The sequence below is a fragment of the Crinia signifera genome, chromosome 6 (genome assembly GCF_055691185.1).
Source record: "Crinia signifera chromosome 6, ASM5569118v1, whole genome shotgun sequence".
Taxonomy (NCBI): Eukaryota; Metazoa; Chordata; class Amphibia; order Anura; family Myobatrachidae; genus Crinia; species Crinia signifera.
The window spans coordinates 222707471-222732841 of NC_139222.1; the positions used below are offsets into that span (position 1 = coordinate 222707471).

General features: G+C 43.5%; 1 protein-coding gene across 3 annotated transcripts in view; it reads right to left on the minus strand.

Moving 5' to 3' along the window:
- The window catches only part of PKD2L1 (polycystin 2 like 1, transient receptor potential cation channel), a 71456-nt gene that overhangs the window by 8477 nt on the left and 37608 nt on the right, over positions 1-25371 (minus strand). For all 3 annotated transcript variants that reach the window (XM_083148971.1, XM_083148972.1, XM_083148970.1), the window contains 10 exons: positions 17006-17136; positions 14124-14377; positions 10930-11154; positions 9330-9558; positions 7769-7939; positions 6946-7127; positions 4477-4597; positions 2580-2678; positions 2007-2128; positions 1048-1165 (listed from right to left, as the gene is read on the minus strand). In XM_083148971.1, coding sequence (XP_083005097.1) covers positions 1048-1165; positions 2007-2128; positions 2580-2678; positions 4477-4597; positions 6946-7127; positions 7769-7939; positions 9330-9558; positions 10930-11154; positions 14124-14377; positions 17006-17125 — 1641 coding nt within the window. In that variant the 5' untranslated portion in view covers positions 17126-17136. The remainder of the gene's footprint in view (positions 1-1047; positions 1166-2006; positions 2129-2579; positions 2679-4476; positions 4598-6945; positions 7128-7768; positions 7940-9329; positions 9559-10929; positions 11155-14123; positions 14378-17005; positions 17137-25371) is intronic.

Genomic DNA, 25371 nt, shown 5'->3' on the forward strand with positions numbered 1-25371 from the left:
TACAACAATGGTACGACTAGGCCCCACAGGTAAGTGCGCGAGGCACAACTGAGGAGATAAGAATCACATCCTACATTAGAATGGGGATACATACACTGTAATTAGTGGTTATCAAACTGGTTGCCACAAAGTCCTTGCAGGGGTGTCACAGGATGGTGATCCAGGACCATATAAAAGTATTTATTTCTATTCTATGTGATAGGCAAAACCAATGTTGGTGGCTGACCATCATAAAATATGCGGACACACAGAAGCCTAACCCTTTTGACACCCACATAGCTGAACCTAAGGATGACCGGTAAGTACAATATACTTAATTTATACATATTTGCTGAATTTCTCAAAATAAAACTTGGTTTTGATACTGTAGGGCAGGCATGTCCAACGTTGGCCCTCCAGATGTTTTGAAACTACACATCCCAGCATGCTTTGCCACAGTTTTGCTATTACAGAATGCTAAAACTATTGCAAAGCATGCTGGGATGTGTAGTTTCAAAACATCTGGAGGGCCAACGTTGGACATGCCTGCTGTAGGGGGCACCGTGATTCAAGAAAGTCTGGGAACCGCTGCATTAATGTATACTTTTTTGGCTATGTTTCATTCAGCTGGGAAGTTTAACATGCAATGCCATAGCCTGTTACTTCTGTGGCATGGGCTCTCCCTGCTCCCAGCACATGTCATGTCACAACATCATAGAAGGAAGTAGAAAGCTTAGCTAATGCACATTCTAAGGACATGCCACATGACTCTCCAATCCGTAGGGTACCATTCCTATTCAATATAAGCTGAAAACAGTTGCCACCAGTGGCCTTGTGCTATGGGTGGCAGCACTGGTTGCAAACCCCTAGTTCCGACCCACAGAAGCTTAATTCAGAGGTAGATAACTCCCTGAGAGCAACCAACAGTCGTTTTCCAGACCACCTGTGGATCTGTAGAATGTGTCAGTTAGGACTATACCTATGCACCAGGTCTGGAAAACGTGAACTGTTAGCAGCTCTTCAGAAGATACAAATATCTATCTTATCAAATTCCTGTTGATAATATACCCTTCTTTCCTCCAGGATACTTCTCATTTTCTTCTGTTCTTCTTCATCTAGGATCCGGTTACCATCCTGGTCAAATCTAGAAAAGGCATCTGTAATCTCATGGTCATCATGCCCCATCCTGTAACACAGCAGGTAAATCATTTTTTGAGACATGTCCTAGACAAACAAAATAAAAAATCACTATAGAAATCACGTGTATATCATACTACTACACAAGCATCTGCTTTCCCTTATCTGAATTGGGTCATTATATGGCTCCCCTCCCACAGTGTGACCTTCGTAGTGTGCCCAACATGTCTGCCTCATCTGGTACACTTTTGGATGGAATGAGAAATACATGGACCTGACTGTCCTAATGGGACCCTATTCTACACTGAAATGACTTAATTTTGTGTAATTTATTATAGGGGTAACATATTCCACCCAGGGTAATCCTACGCTGTGCGCCTAAGATGGCTGCCTCACCTGGAACCTTGTTTGGTTGGAATACACAACTCATGGAGGTTATTATCCCTAATGCCTGCACCAACACTGTGTTGTACCTACTTAGGATTCGGCTAGTACAGCAATAGTCACACAGACATAACAGAAAGCTATGTAATCTGTGCGTTGTCTATTGCTGTACTACCTAAATCGTTGATGGACTTGTATTGGAGATTTTTAACCATTAAAATTATTTTTTGATGACTAGCACTGGTGAGTGTCCGTCTCTCTTTCTATCTATCTATCTCTCTTTCTCTCTCTCTCTCTCTCTTTCTCTTTCTCTCTCTCTCTCTCATAGAGGCTGCGTGCCTTTGCCAATAATCATACCGAGCAGGGTTCCCAGCTCCAACAGGCGACAGGAAACGGCACATCTCTGCAGCAAAGTTCCAGTATGAAAACTAGTTTTATTAGACCTAATAAAGGAGGTCTAATATTATAGATCCAATGTAATATGTGCCAAAACCCCTACCACTCACTCTTTTAGATTATTTTTGAATTCTTCAAATGCCATTTCCTTGGAGCCATTCTGCAGCGCTTTCTGTACATCTGAAATGCGCTCTTTCTTCAGTTTCAGCTTCATTAATGTCTTCCTGTAACCCTGGAAATAAAATAAATCTTAATTAATCACCTTCTTAGTACTTGACTGATTGAAGGTCCCAAAAAGGGCCAACTGCCGGTAATGTATTCAAATGGAAAATAGTCACAGTTTAAAATGTAATTACAAATTTGACGCAAGGGGCTTATTCTGTGCTTGCTTTTCATGTGCGACAGGAGCCCAGTGCTGCAGGAGAGTATCACACTGCAGCACCAGGCTCCTGCCACTGTACAGAAGCAGGCACTATCGTGTCATCCCTTTCCCAGTGGCTAGTGATGCCACTGGGAAAAAACACAGAAATCCACACTCGCTGCATGCAAAATTGTTCTACGTTTCCGTGCAGTAACAATCGGGACCATGCATAGACTTAAAGCATCGGCCAGCTGCATGTGGCAAGATCAACTTGAAAAAAAGAAGTAGTAAAAAACCTGAAACTAATATTTGGTTCCCATACCTGCTTTAAGATGTCAGAAAACTGGAGCTCATTCTTCTGGTGTGAAAGCTCTTCTTTCACTTCCGAATATGTGTCATTAATGATGGCCAAAAACATGTTCTAAGGAGGAAAATATTTGTAAAAATTTTAGAAAAGACACAAATTGATCTTAAACATAGTTTTCATTCTACCACCCTGCTCCTTGTAAAATCCTTGTAGTTCCTCCTTCCTGCCTGGGGTGTCGCTGTCTGCTGTGGTGCTTCAAGAACAGTCTGGTTTGTATCTCAATGTTGAGATACAAACCAGACTGTTGTAGAAACATCACAGCAGAGAGTGACACCCCAGGCAGGAAAGAGACACTGCAAGAATTTTTCAAGGAGCAGGCTGCTAGAATGAAGACTAATGAGAACAGGGGAGAGGAATGGCGGTCGCACAGGACTAATACATGTTATGGAGGACCCCCAAATGGTTCATAAATTGTAATATATTGCCTAGGAGGTGTGCAACCAATGGATAAAGCAAAATACAGAACAAGTTGTGAGAAAAGCATTCTCCTTTATGATGGTGCACCAAAATGAGTTAAAAATTAACCTTTAATGAGAATCAAATAAAAACTGCAAATTTTTTAAGAATAAACATACAAAATATAACGGTGATATTCACAATACAAGTGTGTTAAAAAAAAAAAGGTGGCAGGCAGTCAGCGTACTGGAATTTACTGAATAATGCTGTCTTGGTTGTGTTTGATTACTGATGTGATAACAAGATATCGGGAACCAATATAATTATCCCCGTGTGTGGTATATTTACACTCCTCGTCACACTTAACAGTGTGTTCACTGCACTGTAAAGTTAAATGGAAGGAGCCACCTGTAATTGGATTCTCCTAACAGTAAGGTAATATACTGAGTCAATCTTTAGAAATTATATATAACCACATTTGGGAGTATCTATACAGCCTAATCAATCATAAGTAATATGTTTCTCCCTCACTGGGGTGTGTTAGTGTAGCGGTGCCTGATCGGTGATATGACTGTTGCTCAGGGTCTCCCGTAGCGAGCTCATCTGCGAGCTTCAGCTGCTCGTCAATGATTCGTGATGGGGTATCGCGCAAGGTGATCTGCAGTCTGAGGCGGTAGTGCAAGGAGGGGGGATACCAATACACGCAATGATTTGCCACTACCCTTAAAAGGGCTGCAGGATCATCGGGTAAGTAGATTACACAATCAGTAAATCACAATATATGAAAAATAACAAAAGTGCCAGTGTGCCGCTCTGCCTGTGCACCTGTTAGCCAGCACGCGCTTCGCAGATTAGCTTCATCAGAGCCATAATGTTGTATGTTTATTCTTAAAAATATTGCAGTTTTTATTTGATTCTCATTAAAGGTTAATTTTTAACTAAATTTGGTGCACCATCATAATGGACAACGCTTTTCTCACAACTTTTTTTAGAAGGGAACAGAATGGGCAAGTTCACTATTTGGGAAGCTGGGGTCTTTGGCATGTCACTATCTCTGGCACATCTCTGATTAGTTTTTTTAACTGGCCATTACAAATTGTATTGAGTGAGTGGGTTACTTGTAGTTGTATAAGGTGAAGCCACCATTTCTGCTATAATAACTGATCTCATTATCTGCTATAATTAGTCTCACAATTTTAATAAAAACACATTTGAAATGAACCTCTATCACTTTCGATTGGCCCCAGTATTTTGGCCATCACATACAATTGTTGATATAAGTGAAAACTGGAGGAAGTATTTCTATAACAAAAATATAACAATAAAATATGATCTATGAATAAAAGATGCTTAGACCACGAACATGCATATGCTATTAGTAGGTCACAGTTGGAGGCTGTAGGGATCAATGCTATGCATTTGGTCATCACATTGTGTATGGATACCACAAACTTACCAACAACACGAAGAAGACAAAGAAAACATAGGTAACAAAATAAATAGGTCCCAGAATTCTGTTGGCATTGTCAATGGCATCATAGTCAAAATCTCCTAAAATGATTCTAAACTGGGTGAATCTATAAAACAGAAGATTAGCTATGAATTAGATACATCATGGTCTGATTTTGTTCTATAGTCAGTGAAAGATACTGCATTTTATTATTCCCAAATAAAATTTGACAAGTTTAACTTTTGTGCAGTCATCAAGATTTGGTTGTTTCTCAATTATATCCTTGGACAAAAAAATATCCCCCCCCCCCCCCCCCGGGTACCTCGGCAGCGAGGATCCGGGCAGCGTCGCAGCCGGTCCGTACAATGCTGGAGAGGCAACGGGTCCCTGTGGCGGTTAGGCAGTCAGTGGCGAATGGGAACTAGTAGCGCTACTTGTTCCCCTCTGCCACTGGGACCCCGCTGCTGACTTCCCACCTGCCACAGGAACCCCGCCACTGACTTCCCATCCGATGCAGGGACCCAGCCGCTGACCGCAGTGCCCAGCTGCCACAGGGACCCCCTGCCTACCCTGCACTGCCTGCCACCCACCTGCCACTGCCACAGAAGTGCCTTCTGTGGGGGCCCCTGATGTGTGGGACCCCCAGGGCGACCGCCCCTGTCGCCCTGTGCTTAATCCGGCACTGGTATTAATGATTGCATTGTCAAAGTGTCTAATTGTGTGCTTTCACACAGAGCGATGAAGTAAGAGATTGGAAATTCCTCTACTGTTATACTGTGGAAGCCGTTGTTCCATATATTGGAGTGAGATAGGTCATCTGACATTGTCAATGCTTTCTCTTCTCTTTCCAAGCCACCTTACTGGTCAAGTTAATCAACAACGCAATGGCATTAGGGGACCTGTCAGATCAGGTGGAATGCTGGAAACTAGGCAAGTAACATTCTATGATAGTGTATACGTTTTGGAACTTCACCCTAAATAGCATTTGTTTGTTTTATCAAGACATTCATGTTAGTGTGACTGTGATGCTGTGTACACACAGTGCGATTATGCGGCCGCCGATATCGATAGGAGGAGATGATGCATTGTGCCACATGTCCCTCGTTACGAGATAGTAAAAATAGTTTGTGCTGCATTGTGCCGCATGTCCCTCGTTACGAGATAGTAAAAATAGTTTGTGCTGCACAGTCTATTTCTACTTATGATTCCTACACTGTGGGGCCATGCATCGGGATTGGATGCGGCTTAAGCCCTGTACACATGGGGCAATATTAACCAGAATCGCTGGCTAAATGGTCGCTGAGTGACCATATCACGTTTTTTTGTGTGTACAGGGTGATAAATCAAAAGGAACGTGCTCCCGCAGCCAGTTCTTAATGGTCGCAGGAACATGCTTTTACGATTTTTGACTTTTCGGTACTGACTTGTCAGTCAGTTGCTGAAAAAAAAATGGTACACTGTGCGATATGGTCGATGAGGAATAACCACTCAGAGTCCATATTGCACAGTGTGTACAAATCCATAAACACTGTGCGATTTGCACTAACTTGCTATCTATCGATAAAATCGCACTGTGTGTACACCCCATAACCCTTCCACAGCTTTTGGTTTATGTGCTTTTGTGTTTCAGAGCTTTGAGGATACTTAGCTCTTCTAAACACATGGAAAAAATATTTATCTGTAAGGGGGAGATTCTCTAAGCAAGAAATGCGGTAAAAACCCCGTTATCTGGGTTTTTACCGCATTTTGGGATGCTGTAAGCATTCCCCGCCAAGTTAACGCGGCAGGGGGCATCGCCAGAAAAATCTGGCGATGCCCCATAGAAGCCAATGGGCTTCTACCGCATCCCCCCGTCGCCCCGTACGGACCCCCGCTGCCCCGCATCGCCCCCTCACCTGTGTCCGGGCAGCACAGCGCTGTGCTGCCCGGACCTGTGACCTCCTCCCTGCACTGATCCTCTTCCGGGTGCAGGGAGGAGGAGAGCCCGGCGCAGCAGCAGCAGCGCCGGGTGTGTGAGGGAGGGGGGAGCCGCCAGGACCTGCTGGGACCCGGCGACTCTCACCGCAAAGGACAGCTCTTAACGCAAGAGCTGTCCTTTGCTATAATTATCGCATATGTTACAGCATATGCGATAATTATAAATGCGATGGGCGGCAAAGGGGGGCGGAGATTCTTAGAGAATCTCCCCCTAAGAGAGGTCACTATGAGATGCATTTAAAATTGTGCCCCCCACCAAAAACAACAACAAAAACAACAACAAATAAACAGACTAAATAGACTGCAAATCTACAACATTTGTCTTGTGTAAAGTACTTCTATGGTCTACATTTGGTTGGTTCTAGTCTGTTGATCCATTTTGTATGCTGCCATTATAGGTCACTGTCTCCTTGATGCTGTGAGGTTATTTTGTCAAATGATTATAGAATACACAATGCAGATAATACCACATATGTTTTATACAGCATATTTACTTACATGCACTTAACAAATGTGCTAAAGTTTTCCACTTGGGTTCCAAACAAAAGATATCCCAACTGAGCATAAGCAAAAAACACTATGAAGAACATGATTGCAAAGCCCAGGATATCCTTTGCACAACGCGCAAGTGTAGATGAAAGCTGTGTCATTGTCTTATTGAAGCTAATGTATTTGAAGATCTGAAACAAAGCACAGTTAATGTAAATGTTATTGTTGGAGTTCTATTAATTATTCCTATGGCAAAAAAAAAAAAAATTTAGGACCATTTAGGCAGTATTGATACAAATCTAAAATATTGGAATTGGAACTGGTATTTGGTGGAGGTTAAATGAAATCTACTATAATCTCTATCAATGGGCGGGGAGGACGAGGAGGGGGGGCATACACACATTGAGATGTGGGATTTTCCAGTTTCTAGATCACCCATACACACGCAGCAATCTGTCCTAAGCGATTTTGCTGAATAATTTTGCTGAGCAATTTTTTTAACCAAAAAGAAAATAGGGTTATTTAAATAGTGGGTTGATATTACAGGTTGCTCAGATGGAGAGGCAGGGGAGTGGTTATAAAGCTCTAGATCGCTGATTTTGTACACAAGGAGAGATGTGAAGCTACTTGCTAAGCAATCTCACTAGATTTTGACTACGTGTAGTCCAGATCTAGTCAGGCGATGGCGACCCGTGGGTGTACACACGGAGCAATTTGTGCTTAATTTCTAAGCAATAGATAGAAATCAGCTTAAAATCACCCCATGTGTATGCTCCTTGACACTTTCACAGGGGTGATCTGTGTATTGGTTAGTGCATAGTTGCATACTTACTTTAATCCATGCAAAGAAAAGATTCACAGCATTCATGTTGTTGTATTGTGTTTGCCAGAAAGCCAAAAACTCAAAGTCTGCATATTTGTTGGGCTGTTCCAGTAGGGTTCCCATAAGCCGGTTCACCTCCAGAGTTCGGAAGATATGGAATGCAATGGCTACAAGAGAAAGCTTCACAACAATAGTGTCAGTTACTTATCATTCATGGATAAAGTCTCAGTCACACATATTAAATGGGGTATAAAGCAGTTTTTATCCCCTAGTTATTACAGTAGTATAACCATAGCATATGTACTATGAAGGTTATTCAGATCTGATAAATGATGTAAAATTTTGCAGAGCCGTGCGATCAGATAGTCGCCACCCAAACAGAGTGAAACATCCCCCCTGAGCTAGTCTGCGAATGACTTCCAAAAACTCACCGGTTGGCGGCCAATGACAAATCCATACGCAACTCACTGTGAACTGTGTTCTCAAAGGTACCAGTAATTGCAATATAATGGAATTTGGAAAGGGCATGCCAGAGAAATTACTCCATCATTGGGGGGTATTCAATCCGGTATTCCGACTGTCAGAACCTCCGGACATTCAGAATCCCGAGCCGTTTTCGTCTGATCCAACATTAACTTGATAGTGGGAATTCAATTTTCCAGTGTCAGAAAGTCCGTCGAAAACGGACACCGGTTGTAAAAAAAGCGTCCGTGAATTAGACAATCCGCGGCCAAGGGCTTAACTACCATAGGTGCAGGGGGTGCAGCTGCTATGGGGCCCAGAGCTGAAAGGGGCCCACTTTGCCTGTCAAAGTATCATGTGCTCTATACATTTTTCCGAATTAGGTGATAAATAGGGGCCCTTACAAACTTTTGCTATGGGGCCCACATGTATCTAGTTACGCCACTGTCCGCGGCCGTTTCCAACAAAGCAATCTGACTTTAAATAAAGTCAGATCTGACACCTTTCAATGCTGTCGTTAACGGCAGCAATGAATAGATGAGTGCCAATATTTCCCCTGTTGCAAAATTTTGGCACATATTGAATACCCACCCTTCCCATTGTCTGCAAAGTGATGGTATGTTTGATCAGTACACAACCATGCTAACTGGCATTGAGTTGTGTGTAGAAAAAAAATCTAGATCTGTCCAATTTACCCACCTAGAAGAAGGTGTAGAAATTGCGCTAGCCTATACCCAATTCTTAGTTATTGTAACCAGTGGATGTGCAAAATAGAAAATGGATAAAGCCGAACAATGACATCAGGGGTGAATGTAATAGGGTGAGAGAATCAGAAAGTGAGAGATCTGGTAAGAAATCTCGTGTTTTTTGAAAGCGTCAATCATTTACACTGCAAAATCATACTGGTTTTGCAGTGTAAATGATTGCCGCTTTAAAAATGCTGGAGATTTGTTATCAAATCTCTCACTTCCTGAATCTCTCACCCTATTACATTTCACCCCAGTTGTGGTACGGGGATCTAGCTAGCCCTTGCAGCTGTACTCTTCATACGGATATGTTTCCCAGTCAATTCTATAGAATAGAAACTTTTCTATAACATGATTCTTACCATTATAACCACAAGATCTAAAATGTTCCAGATACTTGTAAAATACTTGAATCTATGTATTCTCAGCTCCAAAATTTCCTCCACCATGTAGTAAAAGATGAAAACACAGAAGATAATTTCACAGGCAATAATGAAATAATCCCAGTTGCTGACATAACGAATGAGCTTGACCGTACGAATCTGCCATGATGGTATTGCACCGCCGGTTGCTGGAAATTCCACCACAAGCCTGCAACACACAGCAAAGGCAAGGAAATCCTTCTATTAGCGTGTTACTTGCACATAAATTGTGTCAGTAAGGGCAATATGGGAGCCATACAGAAAATACTCACTTTTTTTTATTTCCAAGTTATAATATAATTGAGAAATACAGGTAACATGCAGGTAACTGACTACTAGCGTTACAATGACATTTTCTTTCATTGTAGGGTAGGGTAATTTATTTTACACATATTAAATCATACACTATGAACACAGAAAACCTATGTTACCACTACAAAGATAAAAGTTCTTCGGTACTTCTGTATTATCACAGCGCCCGATTTAATACAAATCACATACTATATCGTATACGATATCGTAAACTATTTGCGTCCGATTTGCCGCAATTTCCTGTCTATCCAAGTCAGCCCGAAGCGTGGCGAGTGCAACGAGCCTTATGAGGGTACACGTCCTCCCGACCTGTTCATACCCCCACTATCCACATCGGCGTGGAGTTGATTTTATAAAGCGCGGCGAGTGCCGCGAAAAATGATCCCGAAGCGTGGCGAGTGGACGCGGAATACACGTCAAGTAATCCGTGTCCCCTTGCCATGCTTCGGGGTCGTTTTCCGCATCCCCTCGCAGAGCTCATTGCGCTCGCCACGCTTCGGCCTCAGTGGCTCGCTGCGCTCGCCACGCTTTATAAAATCAACTCCACGCAGACATGGATAGTGGGGGTATGAACAGTTCGGGAGGACGCATACCGCATCCGCTCACCACGCTTCGGGCTGACTTGGCTAGTGGGGGTGTGCAAGGATGGAATAGCATGCAAATCGGCAGAAAATGGCGGAAAATCGGCAGCTAAATCGCATCCGATTTTTGCATGCGATTTGATAATACACAAGTACCAGTTCTTCCTACGATTAATTCAATGTGAAAACTTTAACATTCATAAGTATATAAAATTTCCCAAATCATGTGATTTTTACATGCTCTTTTGCTGGGGTGTGGTATGGCACTCCGACAGGGGGGCAAGCGCAAAGAAACCCCTTGCGGGCCAGCTACGCTCGCCACGCTGCGGGCTCGGTGGCTCGCTACAGGTTATATTCTCCCTCTATGGGAGTCATAGACCCCCACAAGGGAGAATAGCCCTGTGAGTTGGTATCCCCCCTGTCGGAGCACCGGCAGTCGGGATTCAGACGTTGGGATTCTGACTGTCGGGATCCCCCCTGTCAGCGTCATCCGGCACCCCTTTTGCTGCTACTGTTATTGAGGAGGAGGCTAATTATTGTTCACCACCTGCCTCCAATGTGTGTTTTTGCAAATATCAATTTAAAAATATGCCCAAAGTGTTACTGGCTGTAACCTTGTATGGGAGCATAAATTGAAATGTTCTTACCTTAAAACACAGAATAGGTTGATGTTGGCATTATAAACCGAAAAATCAATAAAGACTACACGCGTTCCTCTGTCCAGCCAAAGGTTGCTTTTCAAGGTTTGCAGGCCATTTAGTGTATCCTGTTTAGTCAAATCAAAATCTATATAATAACCTCCCCCACTGTAGGTGGCTATTTTTCCCCAGTGTGACGAGCCTCCTAGTTCATCTTGTGTATGATATGTCCACCTGAAAAAGTATACATAAATAGGTATTTATATAACTGTACTATAGCATAATCCATTAGAACGGAGGTTCTCAAAGTCGGTCCTCAAAGTCGGTCCTCAGTACATGTTTTGCATGTCTCACAGAATCAAATGAAAAAATTAGCTCCACCTGTGTATTTTTTAAAATGTGTCAGTTGGGTGACCTGGAAAAGGTGAACTGTGTGGGGTCCCGAGGACCGAGTTTGAGAACCACTGTATAGTATATTAGTAACTGAGTAAATATAGGAAATATATATATATATATATATATATATATATATATATATATATATATACGAATCTCCAGGTAGTTGTTGAGGCTAAATGAAGACAGGAGGCGGCACTCTCCAGTAAAATGTGAAGAAAGCTGTATTTCAAAGTATCAAACAAGCATGTCAGCAAAAAATGTGTCGACTAGTTTCAAGGCATAAAGCCCCTTCATCAGGACAACTGACATGAAGACAATTCAAACAGTGATGTGCAGAGTGTTTGAATTGTCTTCACGTCAGTTGTCCTGATGAAGGGGCTTTATGCCTTGAAACTAGTCGACACATTTTTTGCTGACATGCTTGTTTGATACTTTGAAATACAGCTTTCTTCACATTTTACTGGAGAGTGCCGCCTCCTGTCTTCATTTAGCCTCAACAACTACCTGGAGATTCGTATATATACCTTCATTGTGGAAGGCACCTCTGCAGCTGCCTCTAATTGTTCCAAGTGCCGGTGAGGAGGTTGTTTGGCACTCTCGGCTAAAACCAAGTCACTGACCGGGGTGCCTTCACACAAAGTTAATAGCAGGTAGAGTATCCCAAGGCCAGCCTTGGAAATAATGAGCTGCACTCTCCGGATTTTTGAATCAAGAAAATTTTTAGTGCAATAAAAATATTACATGGTCGTCAACGTTTCAAGGCAAGTGTGCCTTTTCATCAGGACGGTATGAGGTGCATACAGTGCTGTGCAATAGAAAAAGACTATATATATTTATATATTTAAGATTAGTACATATAAATATCTGGCACACGCGCTTATTAAATATTTTAATCATTACACAAATTTGTGCATAACCAGAAAATATGTGTTTTTCTTTTAACAGTGATTTAAGCACTGCCATTGTATTAGTTCACTTCAGTGTGTTGCAGCAGCTCGCAAAAGAGGATGCTTTGCCAATGGGCAAATGGGAAGACTTAATAATCTTTTGCCAGGGCACACTTTCCAAAATTATAATATGAATAGTAATTATTCATATTACAGTATATCAATTTTGTAAAGTTTGCACTGGCAAAGTATGGATAAGTCTTTTTATTTGCCCCTTGGCAAATCATCCTTTTTTGCAAGTTTAAATCCTTAAGTTATCCAGGTGCCACTACCAACCAAGTGCTGTGAGTATGCAATAACAGCATAACCGCCATAATGTTGGTTTCAAATAACCGTTTTACACCTGTAAATAAAAGTAGCACACACTTCCAGGTATTTGCCAATAATGACTAAACATTTGATGAGCCTACAGATCAGTTGCCATGGAGAGAATAAGTCATTCATGACCATCAATGAAGCATTGGGATTCCATACACTGTCACATTCCAAACTTAATATCAGTGTTTTATGCAGTGTGCACACAGAGTATAACCATTTTTTTTTCTATTTAGACTTCTTATTTTAGTATGGAACATACCAATAAAATTTAACTACTGTGGTTAAAAAAGTGTTTTTGAATTGAATTTCTAAAAGAAATGAATCAAAAGGAAACCAAAAATAAATTCTATAGGGTGTATTCAATTACAGTAGCTGTTAAAAATCCCTGCAGCACAGGAAAGGCTATGCAATCAAATAGACTTTTTTTTTTTGCATGAAAACAATCAGGAGGATTTTGTGTTTTTTTTTTTTTTTTTTTACCTGCAAGCTTTACCTTATTCCAACAGTGGGGACTCACTCATGGGGTAATCCCCCGCTAATTATATACCTACGGTGCAGCAATTAGTTTAATTAAATTTACCTCCTATATTTAGGCTTTTAAACTGCTAAAGCATTATTTTTTGGGGACATTTTTGCATCCTTAACTGTAAATGATAATCAAAATTGCAGACAAACGTAGTAGGAATATTGTTTTTTTTCCGCTCTATGGTCTGCTACTTCACTGGGTACAATACTGCCAAGGTTAAAACATTTAGAGGGTGATTCAGCTTGATTCGGAAGGGGCCGAATATGGCCCCATTTCTAGGTGAAAACACCTTCAGCGAGGGGCGTTTAGCGGCTTGCTAAACAGCGATAAAACGCTACTTAGTTACAGTAAAGCCCTACTTGCACAAATGAACCCGCTTACTTTCTTCTTTATCTATAACCTCTTAACCTTAAACCTCTTTAAATTATTAAGTACTAGCAGGGGAGACATTTTTTTGGCTTTTCTTTTATGTGACTTACTAGTGCCATTTGAATGCTTAGTATGGATTAGTTTTAGTATATTGGTGCCAATGCTGGACCCCTCACCATCGACCCTGTTCCGATGGTGGTGGGGGTCCTGTGCGAATGCTTTTGGCGAGTATCACACTTGTTGAGGTGTTCACATGGGTTGGGGAGGGGCCAGCTGGAGGGGAATGCCCAGCGGTTTATGGGCCTCCCCAGGAAAACAGTGAGCATTCCCATGGAAACGCTGGCCTGGTGACCATCAAATGGTTTCTGTCCCCTTCGGCCGCATGCGAGGGGATGTGTTCTCGGATACATCCCCTTGCATGCTACTGAGGTGATGCGAGCGGCGCTGGTTGGGGGGAGGCAGTGATTACCCACTTGCTGGATATTAAATAAGTAAGCTCTGAATAAATGTGAGATGGCAACAATTACTTATTAAAACCTATAATGCTAACTGTATAGTAAATGTGGGTACAGATAATTACAATGATTAGCAAGTCTCAAAATAGCCATATCTATCTTTCACCAACCAGAACATAGTGTACTTACGCTGTCCCGTTCATTAGTCCAAATGGATTTATGTCCTCTTCATCCTTAGAATACACATCGTAGCAACCCGAGATGTCTTCTCTAAAGTCCTTATGTACAACGCAAGAATTATTCTCTACCTTCAGCTGCCGCATGCGTGGGACTCCCAGCAGGAGGTTCTCATAGTAAATGAATGAGTTTGGAGTGTGGTCTAAGGATGCATTATTGTACCATTTGGTCCAATACAGGCCATCCAGTAATGGTCCCTGTGAATACTGGGAGGTAAAAAGGAGAATAGGGTTGTGTTATTCACCCAGTTATTAGTTAAAATCAAGGTAATAGGAGTTATCTCACTGCTAAGCAGGGATATACATCTGCCTGCCACTTTGCAGCGAGGAAACCTCACCAGCAGGATACATAGACTGCTTAATGGACTGGGTAACAAACTCTCAATTCTGGCGTTACACTGGAATTATTGGACAATGTAACTTACCACACTATAAAAACTGAGATTGAATCATTTAAAAGACATACCACCATTATAAATTGCATTTAGGGATCCTATCAGGGCCAGATTAAGGGGGGGGGGGGCCACAGAGGGTCACTACCCCTGAGCCCCCTTCTATATAGAGGCCCCCTGTGGTTGGCATGTATTTATTTATTTTTAGCTAAATGTTTTGTGCATGGTAGTGGGGTGGAGTGGAACGGTTGTTTATATGTGATCTGAGATTATGGTATGTACATCAGCTCATTATTTGTACTGGTTATCTCTTAATGTTATTTGTACTGTTTTTTTGTACTGGTTATCTCCGAATACTATGGGTCATGACTCTATATTACCTACTAATTCTATAATGAGCAAGTACTACAATCATTTAGTTTTTTTTATCAAATCATTTTTATGATGGTTTTATTATTACTACATGGATACGTACATTAGGATTTTACCGGAGTAACGTATTTATTAATTATTTTTTTTTGATCCTTTGACAGTATATGCTGATACTGTCCTAATTGATCCTTTGGTTTATTCCATATTTCGTTTTACTACGATTTGAAAATACTAACAGTAGACCAGATTGGTATGTATTAAAGAATTTTTCTATAACAGAATACACTGGTGAACAAGAGAAGGGTTTTTTAGCTATAATTTTTCTATAATTAATATGATTAGGAATGGGTGTTTTAATTATTATTAAATGTTCCCTTTTGTCCTATTCCCTTTTGTCCTATTGTCCTATTGTACTGCTAAGTGACTATTTGAGCAGATTGTGACTCTTCTCGTGAGCATTTTTGATTGGTACCCCTAGGGGGCCTCCTAATACAAATGATCATTTCTACTAAATTCTATCATTTCAAGAGAACATTTAGCAGAACATTACTGTTGTCTAACATGTCTTGCTTGAATGTGTTGCACGTGTCCAAGTATAATATTAGTTACTTATTTATTTCTATTCAGAATTATTTTGTAGGTCAGTTGACTCAATATCACATCAGGGTGCAGGGCGTTAGGGTGCTGTAGGGTACTGTGATCCAGGCAGGAGAACAGCACAGATGCCCATCATTAAGGGAAGCTATTTAATGATCATGAATTAGAATAAGACATAATAGATAGTGATGTACATAGAACCTACTGTATGCAACTGGCTTGAATGATGAAATTATACATATTGGCCCAATTATCAATTTCTCACAAAACTGGATTGATTATTTAATACTGTAGATAGCGTGTTGGTTGATTATACAGCATTCTCTAGTATACCTGTAAATAGAGCTTATTGTAGCAAATATAGATAGTGGTAGATGCTCAATTAATTTAGTATTACCATTCAGGTGCATGAGAAGGAGGGGTAATACTGAGTAATTAAAAAAGGGAAACTTATTGTAGCACATGTCTGTGTTACATTTTGATGATTTACATAGTGTTCAGAAGATAAGAGCACAAAAATAACATGGAGCCACTGCAAAAACCAACTGGTGCCTCACAAGTGGCTCTGCTGTTCCGCTCCTGTGACATGCAGTGTTAATGTTCATGAACATTACAACTACTGCTAGCATGTTACTAGACATTCCAAGTGGATACGGTAATACTACTGCAGACATATGATTGGAGATTGCAAATACTGATGGCATAGCACTGGGCACATTACTGTTGATGGGGGAAGTGACTGCCTATGACAAGAGCTATAGCTACATACTGTAATATACATTTGGGACACAGATGTGATTAGTGATGATGATTTGGTACATTTAAAAAAAAATGAGCTTGTATCCTAGGTTTCAATGCTCCTGACTATGTGGAATGTCAGACTGTGGGGGTTGTTCTGGTTCATTCGCTCGGATGCAAATTCACATAAACATCCATTAGCAGCCTGCGGGGGAACGCCCACATCTCTCGATGGTCGCTGACCATTGAAAGATGTGGGAGGTGCACGCATATGCTGGGTGTTCCCATATGCTAATGTAAAGATGGGTGCGTGTACCCAGCGAACAGTTTGTTCGCTGAGGGTGCACGCACCCAGCGCATGCACATGCGCAGAAATGTGCAAAGCGCTAACATCAGCCCTGTGCGAACGACGTGTGTACAACCGCTGTGAGGACACAATACTATGCAGGATATCTGACATATATCAGAATAAGATACTTTAAATGGCAAATGTCGTTCGCAATCACGAAAGCAAAAATGCTGGCAGTTCACAAAACAGCTTAGGTTCAGCTTCCTGCAAATTCCAATCCTGTGGACTGGTAGGAACTATGGTGTTAGTGGTGCTGGCGGTGGGTGTTGCTGAGTTTTGGACTGTCTTACAATTAAACCATGACAATGTTGATGAAGATTAAGAAATAATATAAGTATATTTTATGTCTAGATAAAGAGGAGTCAGTCACTAAGGATTTCTACTCACCGACCAAAAATCACTCATGCTGCCAATGTTCTGGAACGTCACTCCACTATCAGATGATGGTGTGGACAAGAAAAGTGTGGACATCACATTTGTGTAATAGTAAGTGTTAGAGCTCGTCATCCCATATGTCACTGAAAAGACAATATATTGTGAAGTATATCTTGCATGTTACCATACAGTTGTGAACAGACAATTTGATGTATAGGTATAATATTTTGTACATGACTTGAACTTAATGATTTAATTAGGAAAAATATATTATTCACAATATACACTGGAGGATATTACAAAAAGCACTTCTCCTTTGTGGCAAAGGTGCACCTCACTTTGTACAAGTCCACTTCAATTTCCACCTTAACAAATGGACAGAAATTTCAGAATCATCAGATCAAACGCAGACGTTGCTGAACTCGTGACATTCTGGTTCTCCATGTACCAATATTCCACCAAAGTGCATAGGTTCCAGAGCACGGTAGTTCTCACCATAGGGTTGCTTGGAGGATCGGGACCTTTAAACTTCCTGGAAAGGGCATTCGCATTGAGGTGCTGTTTGCCCGGAAGATGCAGCACCTCAAAGTTAAATGACTGTAAGGCCAAAAACCAAAAGGTGAAATGAGCATTGACCTCTTTGTTCATGTGCATCCATTGCAAGGGCGCATGGTCTGTGACCATCACAAACCCTTGTCCCAACAAATAATATTTAAAGGACTCCACTGCCCACTTAATTGCCAAGCACTCCTGCTGTACAGTTGAATACTTAATTTACAGCTAAGGTAGAGGATCGACTTCTCCTCTCCATCTACCTCCTGGAAAAGGTGTGCCCATCTACCTCCTGGAAAAGGTGTGCCCCTAATCCTGTTCCAGAGGCATCCATCTTTAACACAAGCTGTTTTCTAAAATTAGGAGCTTTCAAGACAGGCTCGGTACATAAAGCTCGTCTTAAGTCTTGCCAGTTTCCACTGTTCTAGACCACATTATTTTGTCTGGAGGCTGTTTTTTAAGACAAAACAATTTAAAAAACTGCGCCAATTGGATTTTTGAACCAATAATATTTATTTAATATTTATTTATCAGACCAAATGGTTGCCGCCCCGGGTGCCGAAATGCCTAGTTTCGGCCCTGTAATATCTCACCAGACCGAGAAAGCACCTAAGTTGCGACTTACATTTTGGGTTTAGACCAGGAGTTCTCAAACTCGGTCCTCAGGACCCCACACAGTTCATGTTTTCTAGGTCACCTGACAGGTGCACTCATTACTCATTGACACATTTTAAAAGATCCACAGGTGGAGCTAATTGTTTCATGTGTGATTCTGGGAGGAGACCTGCAAAACATGCACGGTGTGTGGTCCTAAGGACCGAGTTTGAGTACCTGTGATTTAGAACAAGTGAGAACCGCTTCTATTTTACTAGGCTGAAGTTTAACCTGTCCTTGGCCCAAAATGTACCCCAAATACTTGGCTTCCACCATACCACTGGCACATTTCTCCAATTGGCGATAAACCTGTGTGCCCATATAGACTTTAAAATGGCCTCTTTGGTAGGGGAGATTCCCAGTCAGAGCCAAAATCAATATTGTATAAATATGCAGCTGAATATTCCCTGTGGGGCCGCAGCAACTTATTCATAGGTCTCTGGAAGGTTGCTGGGGCACCATGTAAACCAAATGGCAGCATTTTGTAATAAAATAAGCCCTCTGGGGTAGAGAATGATGTTTTTGCCTTAGCAGCTTCTGTCAAAATCTGCCAATATTCTTTTGTCAAATCAAGTGTGTTAAGTTACTGACTCGGCTAAATTTTTTTCCATCTCATCAACCCGGGGCAGAGGATACGAATCAAAGTGAGAAACTTGGGGTGACATTTAATAAGATGCAAAAATTTTCTCCAAAAACCGCCAAAATCGCACTTTTTCCCGAATTCGCATATTTAACGAGATGCGAAAAACTGCAAAAACCACAGATTTTGCAGTGAAATTGCACTTTCTGAAAGTACGATTTTTAGTCACGCCGGAACTTGCATCCAGATGTTTTCCCATTGAAAAGTATACAATTCGCATATTTAATGAGATGTGAATTCGGGAAAATGTGTCTAAAAATCGCCAAACATTTAGACCAGGTTCTGATATGCGAATTGGCCAGAACCCTGCACAGATCATTGAGATCTGTGCATGGTCCTGTGTTAAAAAATGTGTTTATTTAAAAAAAAAATGGCATGGGGTCCCCCCTCCTGAGCATAACCAGCCCTGGGCTCATTGAGCCGGACCTGGTTCCAAAAATACGGGGAACAAAAAGCATAGGGGTCCCCCGTATTTCTGAAACCAGCCCCGGACTCTTGGACCGGTCCTTGTTCCAAAAATACGGGGGACAAAAAATCTGGGGTTCCCCCGTATTTTGAAACCAGCACCGGGCTCCAACAGCCCGCGGTGTCATGCCACAGCCGGGGGACACTTTTTACATAACGTCTCCTGGCCGAAACATGAGCACCGTGGCTGGTCAGCCTTGGACGGGGTACCTGGAGGAGTGGGGACCCCCCCCCATCCAGGGCTGAAGCCCGGGGCTGTCACCGGCGTCCGTGGCCAGTGGACGCCGGCCTGATAGGGTTAAAACTCACATACGTAACATTGCTTTATCCAGGAGAACTACAAGTGCCTGCAGACCTCCCCCACATGCTGGAACTTGGAGAACCACAAGTCCCAGCATGCGAGGCATTAATGGGCCCCTTTGGGACTTGTAGTCCACCTGTAAAAAAGAATGTTAAAAGAAAACACGCACACACACAGAAAAGTATAACTTTATTTCACGTACATTCACACACCTCACTTTAACACCAATATACTTGCCAATCCAGGATCCAGTGCTGTCTGTCTGCAGCATAGCCGGCTCACCCCGCACTGACAGCGGAGTGAGATGGCTTTCTCCGGCGCAGCTAATAGCCTCTGTAGCGCTGTCTATTCACCCGCTTACACGTAGGGTTACCACTCTTCCGGGATTACTCTGAACAGTCCGGTAATTCAGACCGGAGTCCGGACGGGTGGCATTCCCACACTATACAATGTCCGGGAATACTGGCAGCTGGCATATTCCTCAGAGAGTCAGATCATCCTCGTCTGATCTCTGCGACTGCCTGACTTCCGCATGGCCCGGCCCATTTCTAGATCAGATGACCGTGGAAGCCACCTCGGCGCCTGCTGGGTGGGATGTGTGTGTCACTGGTGCCACATGATGGAGATTTCCCACTGTGACTCCAAGAGAGGATGGTCCGTGCACCAGGAACTCTGCCAGCACCCGCTGCGACTAGGAGGAGCTTAGCTGCTACTACCTGGATTGCAATTTAGGGGGTTAAGACTTGGCCCAGCCCATGCCATCACCTCGGCCGCCGCCTCGTCTGTCTGAAGCCCATGGAAGCGCTGAACCACGCCACCGCACCCCATCACACCAACTGAGACTAATGAGTCTGACTGTGCAGTGTTCCAGCCCTGTGGCTAGCTGGCTGTGACTGAGGAGCCCCTACCATAGCAGGCCTTAGACTCGGATCCAGCCCTGACTGAGTGAGGCTGATTATCCCGAGGAGCCCCCTGGTGTTGTGTCCTGCAGCTGATGCTCTGAGTGAGTCCTGACTGGCCCTGCCTGGGCCCTGAGCCCTATGCTACGAGCATGTAGTCCCCCATGGCATCGAGCATGAAGCCCCTGGCATTGAGCAAGAATCCCCTAGCAATTAACATGTAGGTAAGTGGCACTTACGTTGCATAACATGTAATAGCCATTCCGTGTGTGTGGTATAATGTGTAAATGGCATCATGGTGTGTTGTATAAAGTGTAGTGGGCATCACGGTGTGTGACTTAATATGTAGTGAGCATCATGGTTTGTGACGTAGCATGTAATGGGCATCACGGTGAGTGACGTATTGTGTAATGGGCATCATGGTGAGTGACGTAACGTGTAATGGGCATCATGGTGTGTAACATAATGTGTAATGGGCATCATGGTGTGTGACGTATAATGTAATGGGCTTCATGGTGTGTGACGTAACTTGTAATTTCGCATCACTGTGTTTGGCACAATGTGTAATGGGCATTACACATGTAATTGGTATTACGGTGTGTGGCATGTGTAATGGGCATTTTGGTGTGTGGCATAATGTATAACTGGCATTATGGCATGTAGTATAATATGTAATGGGTTTGTGACGAAATAGGCATTACGGTGGAAATTTTTGATGAGCACTGTCCCTGGTTTCAGTTGTCTAGCTCCTACACTTTCATCCTGGCTCCTAGATTAAAAAAAAATTGTTGAGCCCTGGTGTAACATTAATGGACATTGCGGTGTAGTTTAACATGTAATGGGCATCACGGTGTGCAAAATTAATTGAAGCAATATAATTGAAATCAATTGAAGCAATAGAATTGAAGCAAGGGTTAAAAAAACATAAGGCGGGTAAAGGGCTGGGGGCGAGTCAATGGGTGGGCTGTGGGTGGGTCAAGGAGTTGGTCACTGTCCGGGAATCTCTCAACAAAAAGGTGGTAACCCTACTTACACCCTACAGCAGTAAGCATTGGCGTGTGCTCCCCCAATTGCCAAACACACACACCATTGGACACTGTAACCCGCAAGAGGGACAGCGGAACAGTCCTAGGAAAACAGGACTGTCCTACTGAATGCGGGGCAGTTGTGATGCTCTAGATCTCTCCACTTTATCTCTCCGTGCTGTGATAAATATCCTCCATTGTCTCAAAATTGCAGCAATTTTCCTAAAAGCAGTCCTTTGTACCAAAACATTGCTCCTTATGCCATTTAACTCAAGAAATTACATCTTCTCGTGCATAAACACACACACATACACACACACACAAAATACCAGCTCTACAACCCACCGGAAAAGAAACAGGTGCTAGATCTATACAATAGAGCTACAGCACAGAGAACATTTCACCAGTGTTTGTTTTTAAATGTTTGTACAGAGAATTATATGATAATACAGAGTAAACTCAGTCAGGTAATTTCATCCCATGCATTCATATTGAAGCCATTAGACCAGATTTCCTAGCATAAGTTAGTACATATCGAGATCCTAAGCAAAAGACACAACATTATTTTTTTCTTTACATAAAGGATCATTTACAAACATCATGGATGGTGAAATGTTTAGCATTACTGCCTAACCGTGCTGAGGTCATGCGTTTGATACCCACCATGGCTTAACGGTACAGAGTTTGTATATTCTCCCCGTACTTGCGTGGGTTTCCTCCGGGTACTCCGGTTTCCTCCCACAATCCAAAAATATACTGATAGGCTAATTGGCTCCCAACAAAATTAACCCAAGAATGTCTGTGTGTGCGTGTACATGTGTTATGGAATAGATTGTAAACTCTACTGGGAGTGTTCAAATATACTCTGTAAAGCGCTGCAGAATATGTGTGCGCTATATAAGAAACTGTTAATAATAATAATAATAATAAACATTGAACTGTAAATTGTGCAAGGTTTTCAACATTTATGCTGTGTACACATGGTGAGATTTGACATTAGATTTTGACTATATAGTCAAAATCGTATGCAGATAGCACAGGTTTTTTTACCTCGCGATACCAATGCGCACTCCCGTGAAAGCACAAATCAAAACCCAGATAGTCAGGGCAGCAATGACTATATAGTGCAAATCGAATGTAGATAGCATAAATTGTAATTAGTATAGAGTTAGCAAAGATTGTATAGCACTCGAATCTTAAGTCGAATAGCAAGGGAATCTCACCGTGTGTACACACCATTAGGCAAATCAGTTTGCGGTTGATGGTTCGACACTAATTAGGTTGACATTTTATATGTCAACCACTATTGGTCAACAGTCCATAAGTTGACACCTCACATCGGTCGACATGGCTTAGGTCAACATGGTCAATATAGAAAACGTTGACAACTTTTTTTGTAAATTTGTATCCAGAACAGGTGTTTTTCATACTTAACTATCTATGTGTTGACCTTTTGTCTGTCGACTTCTGGCCTGTTGACTAATAGTGGTCAACCTATTGAGTTTCGACATTTATTCGGTCGACCCTATGACCCATACCCAGCAAATCTTCAGCTTACTGCTCCCCACCACCACCACAACACACGGAGGTGGCATCTTGGTGTCAAGTTTATCAGAATCAGAATCAGAATCAGAATCAACTTTATTGGCCAGGTGTGCTTGCGCACACTCGGAATTTGTTGTGGATATACAGTGCAGCATCAAGCAGGGATAAAGGGGGGGGAGAGGCATTACATAGGTTACAGACACATTTCTTGCTGGCAACACATGCTCATCGAGTAGCACAGCTGTATAGCAGGGACAGTACAGTATACACAGAGAATATGTACCCGCCAAGCTGCACAGCGCCTAGGCAGCCATCAGCGGCGCCACTGGTCGCTGCAGCAGCCAGGTAGGTGACAATATAAGCAGGGACAGTACAGTGTCACACAGAGAACATATACCCACCAGGCTGCACAGCGCCTAGGCAGCCATCAGCGGCGCCACTGGTCGCTGCAGCAGCCAGGTAGGTGACAATATAAGCAGGGACAGTACAGTATCACACAGAGAACATATACCCGCCAAGCTGCACAGCGCCTAGGCACCGCACAGCCAGGTAGGTGACAATATGAGCAGGGACATTACAGTATCACACAGAACATATACCCGCCAAGCTGCACAGCGCCTAGGCAGCCATCAGCGGCGCCACTGGTCACTGCAGCAGCCAGGTAGGTGACAATATAAGCAGGGACAGTACAGTGTCACACAGAGAACATATACCCCCAGGCTGCACAGCGCCTAGGCAGCCATCAGCGGCGCCACTGGTCGCTGCGGCAGACAGGTAGGTGACAATATAAGCAGGGACAGTACAGTATCACACAGAGAACATATACCTGCCAAGCTGCACAGCGCCTAGGCACCGCGCAGCCAGGTAGGTGACAATATAAGCAGGGACATTACAGTATCACACTGAACATATACCCGCCAAGCTGCACAGCGCCTAGGCAGCCATCAGCGGCGCCACTGGTCGCTGCAGCAGCTGGGTGGTAACAGTATGAGCAAAGATACCGCAGTTATAGCAGGGACAGTACAGTTTTCACACAGGGGAAACACAGGGTACACAGGGGGTTACATATGCTGAGTGCACAGATCCTAGGCAGCCATTTGCGGCGCCAGCTTCCTGTAGGGGAACAGCGTGGAGAGCCAGCAGGGGGGTGGGGGAGGGGGGGAGAAAGAGTCACTGGGGCCTGATGGAGTCAGTGGGGCCTAGGGCTGGAGTTGGGCCCTCCCTGGCTTGAGATCCAATGGACCAGACGTACCTCCTCCCTGGAGGGCGACGCCAGAGGCATAAAAAATGTCTTCTGCAGCCTCTGGTGCTGGGGATCAGCAGCTGGGGCCTGCGGCCTGATCGCTTCTCATATGTGGGTCAGCCGGGCGCCGGGGGGGGGGGGTCCGCAGCCGTCTTCGTGATCATGCCGCCAGGTCCTCCCTCCTGAGCCCTGAACCAGCGTCTTCCCGGGGGCCAGCTCCGTGCCGCGGGTGTCTTCGGCGGCGGCGGTGGTATTTGGTCCGTCTGTGATCGATCGGAAGCTTCCCTAGCTTCCCTGGCGCTGACCTCGCAGTAGAGGTCACGCTGCTGTGTATCGGTCGTGCCGGGCCATGGCGGTGCGGCCGGGAGGGTGGACACCGTGACCGTGCCGTCGGAAGCCGGGTAGCTGCCGCCAGGTCACCTTTCATCTTCCCCTCCGTCCTCCCCCGTCTGCGTCTCCCCGCTGCTCTGGGGGCCGGGGATGTAAGCTCCGGTGGATGGGAGCTCGCGTGTGTGCGACCATCCCCGGCCCCGACCGGAAGTAGTATCACCTTCCATTTACATTAAGTTCAACAAGGATGCATCTCTCTCAGAATAATCCTTCATTTTGTGATAATGAGACTTAGGGGCACCTCAGAATCTGGAGCCACTATGCAGCTGCCTAATGGTAAAGCCAGCTCTGATTGTTTATATAGTCTCAATCATATAATGCAGTTTAGCATGGACATATGTAATCATTCACATCCTTCCCTGGAGCTTGCAGTCTCCATTCTTTACCAGATACAACAGAAGTGGGGAACCTCAGGCCCGGGGGCCATATGCGGCCCCCGAAGTCGGTCTGAGTGGCCCTCCCACCTGCCCGGCGGCTTTGCTGGGAGTAAAGTACAGAGAACTACCAACCTCTCGCGAGATTCCTCTTAATGAACAGCAGCCGGAGACTGTCAGTCCTATTCAGCAGCAGCCGCCGGAGCGTGGGACGGCCGCAGCAGGACAATTTGGAAGATAAATTTTTACATATGGCCCCCAAAGGATTTTTTTCCCCATACAAATGGCCC